Source organism: Cebus imitator, unplaced genomic scaffold (genome assembly GCF_001604975.1).
Source record: "Cebus imitator isolate Cc_AM_T3 unplaced genomic scaffold, Cebus_imitator-1.0 Scaffold181, whole genome shotgun sequence".
Lineage (NCBI taxonomy): Eukaryota > Metazoa > Chordata > Mammalia > Primates > Cebidae > Cebus > Cebus imitator.
This window is the reverse complement of record NW_016107496.1, coordinates 2,181,039-2,184,201: the sequence shown is the minus strand read 5'-3', so window position 1 is coordinate 2,184,201 and position 3,163 is coordinate 2,181,039. Positions and strand designations below refer to the sequence as shown.

General features: G+C 41.1%; 1 protein-coding gene across 1 annotated transcript in view; it reads left to right on the top strand.

Annotated features, from left to right (window-relative positions):
- FAM186A (family with sequence similarity 186 member A) overlaps window positions 1–3,163 on the top strand; it is a 59,510-nt gene that overhangs the window by 51,368 nt on the left and 4,979 nt on the right. Inside the window, exon 8 of the mRNA XM_037744658.1 lies at window positions 2,766–2,775. Coding sequence (XP_037600586.1) covers window positions 2,766–2,775 — 10 coding nt within the window. The remainder of the gene's footprint in view (window positions 1–2,765; window positions 2,776–3,163) is intronic.

Sequence of the window (3,163 nt, the reverse complement as noted above, 5' to 3'; positions counted from 1 at the left end):
CTGCCTGGCAAAGTTTCAGAATACAAATTAATGTACAAAAGTTTAGTAGTCTCTCTCTCTCTCTCTTTCTTTCTTTCTTCTTTTTTTTTTTTGAGACAGAGTTTTACTCTTGTTGCCCAGGCTGTAGTGCAATGGCATAATCCTGGCTCACCACAACCTCCAGCTCTGGGGTTCAAGCGATTCTCTTGCCTCAGCCTCCTGAGAAGCTGGGATTACAGGCATATGCCACCACGCCTGGCTAATTTTGTATTTTCAGTAGAGACAGGGTTTCACCATGTTGGTCAGGCTGGTCTCAAACTCCTGACCTAAGATGACCCACCTGCCTCGGCCTCCCAAAATGCTGGGATTACAGGCCTGAGCCACTGTGTCCAGCCATCAGTAGCATTTCTATACATCAATAATGTTCAAGCTGAGAGACAAATCAAGAACATAATCCCATATACAATATCCACCAAAAATTTAATATGTTTAGGACTACTTCTAACCAAAGAGAGGAAAGATCACTACAAAGAGAATTACAAAACACTGTTGAAAGAAATAATAAATGACACAAATGAAAAAATATTCCATGCTTGTGGATAGGAAGAATCAATATCATTAAAATGATTATACTGCTCGAAACAATCTACAGATTCAATACTATTCCTATTAAACTACAACATCATTTTTCACTACATGAGAAAAAAACTATTCTAAAATTCATATGGAACCAAAAAAGAACCCAAATAGCCAAAGCCATCCTATGCAAAAACACCAAAGCTGGAGGCATCACATTATCCAACTTCAAACTATACTATAAGGTGACAGTAACCAAAACAACATTGTACTGGTACAAAAACAGACATAGACCAATGGAACAGAATAGAGAACCCAGAAATAAAGCCCCATGCCCAAACCATCTGATCATGGACAAAGTCAACAAAAATAAGCAATGGGGAAAGGACTCTCTATCCATTAAATGATGCTGGGACAGCTAGCTTGCCATATGCAGACGAATAAAATTGCATCCCTACCTTTCATCATATACAAAAGTTAACTCAAGATGGATTAAAGATTTAGATGTAAGACCTCAAACTATACAAATCCTAGAAGAAAACCTAGGAAGTACCATTGTTTCTTTTTAAATTTTATTTATTTATTTAGAGATAGAGTTTTTGCTCTGTTGCCCAGGCTGCAGTGAGTGGTACGATCTCACTCACTGCAACCTCTGCCTCCCAGGTTCAAGTGATTCTCCTGCCTCGGTCTCCTGAGTAGCTGGGATAACAGGCGCCTGCCACCAAGCCCGGCTAATTTTTGGATTTTAAGTAGAGACGGGGTTTCATCATGTTGGCCAGGCTGGTCTCAAACTCCCACTGTTTCTTTATTTAAAATTTTGTGTCTTCTGGAAATACCATTCTGGACATCAACCTTGGCAAAGAATTTATAACTAAGTCCTCAAAAGCAATTGCAACACAAGCAAAAATTGACAAGTGAAACCTAATTAAAGAACTTCTGCACAGCCAAAGATGCTATCAACAGAGTAGACAGACAACCTACAGAATGTGAGAAAATATTCACAAACTATGCATCCAACAGTCTAATATCTAGAATCTAAAGGGAACTTAAAACAATCCAACAAGCAAATAAATAAATAAATAAACCCATTAAAAAGTGGGCCAAGGACATACATATACACTTCTCAAAAGTATCTCAAATAAGCAGCTGACAAACTCATGAAAAAATGGTCAACAAAATTAATCATCACAATGAGATACCATTTTACAACAGTTGGAATGGCTATTATCAAAAAGTCAGGAGGCCAGGTGCGGTGGCTCATGTCTGTAATCCCAGCACTTTGGGAGGCCGAGGCGTCACCTGAGGTCAGGAGTTCGAGACTATCCTGACCAACATGGTAAAACCCTGTCTTTACTAAAAGTACAAAAATTAGCCGGTGTGGCTGCACACAGTTGTAGTCCCAGCTACTTGGGAGGCCGAGGCAGGAGAATTGCTTGAACCCAGGTGGCAGAGGTTGCAGTGAGCCAAGATTTCTCCACTGCATTCCAGCCTGGGTCACAGAGTGAGACTCTGTCTCAAAATGATAACAATAAAAATTAAAAGTAAAAAATAACAGATGATAGCAAGGCTGCAGAGAAAAGGAATGCTTATCTACTGTTAATGGAAATGTAAATTAGTTCAGCCACTGTGGAAAGTAGTTTGAAGATTTCTTGCGGTGGTGGTGGTGGTGGTGGTTTGTTTTAGTTTTTGTTTCTGAGATGGAGTCTTGCTATGTCGTCCAGGCTGGAGTGCAGTGGCATGATCTTAGCTCACTGAAACTTCCACCTCCCCAGTTCAAGCAATTCTCCTGCCTCAGCCTCCTGAGTAGCTGGGACTACAGGCATGTGCCACCGTACCAAGCTAATTTTTGTATTTTTAGTAAAGACAGGGTTTCACCATGTTGGTCAGGCTGGTCTCAAACTCCTGACCTTGTGATCTGCCTGCCTTGGCCTCCTGAGTGCTGGGATTACAGGCGTGAGCCATCTCTCCTGGTCATGCCCAGCTATTTTTATTTTTTTGTAGAGACAGAGTCTTACTATATTGCCCACGCTGGTCTCAGACTCCTTGCCTCAAGCAATCTTCCCACCTCAGCCTCCCAAAGTGCTGGGATTACAGACATGAGCTACTTTATCTGGCCTAACTTTTAAAATATATTAAAATAATAATGAGCAACACTATTGTAACACTAAAAACTTTGTGAAGACTTAATGAAAATTTTGGTTATCATATAGATTTTTGAAGGTTCGTTCACAAAGGAACTGGATTAAAGTCTGATGAAGTAAGGTTCCCATCCTTCTCTACTTACTGGGTATGATGGGAGAATTGAAAGAAACTGAGGACAGTTGGGGCCTAGTGGCTCACTTCTGTAATCCTAACATTTTGGGAGGCTGTGGCGGGAGGATCATTTGAGGTCAGGAGTTCAAGACCAGCCTGGCCAACATGGCAAAACACCATCTCTACTAAAAATACAAAAATTAGCTGGGCGTGGTGGTGTGCATCTGTATTCCCAGCTACTTGGGAGGCTGAAGTATGAGAATTGCTTAAACCCGGGGAACAGAGATTGCAATGAGTCAAGATCATGCCACTGCACTCTAGCCTGGGCAACAGAGAGAGACTCTGTCTCAAAAAA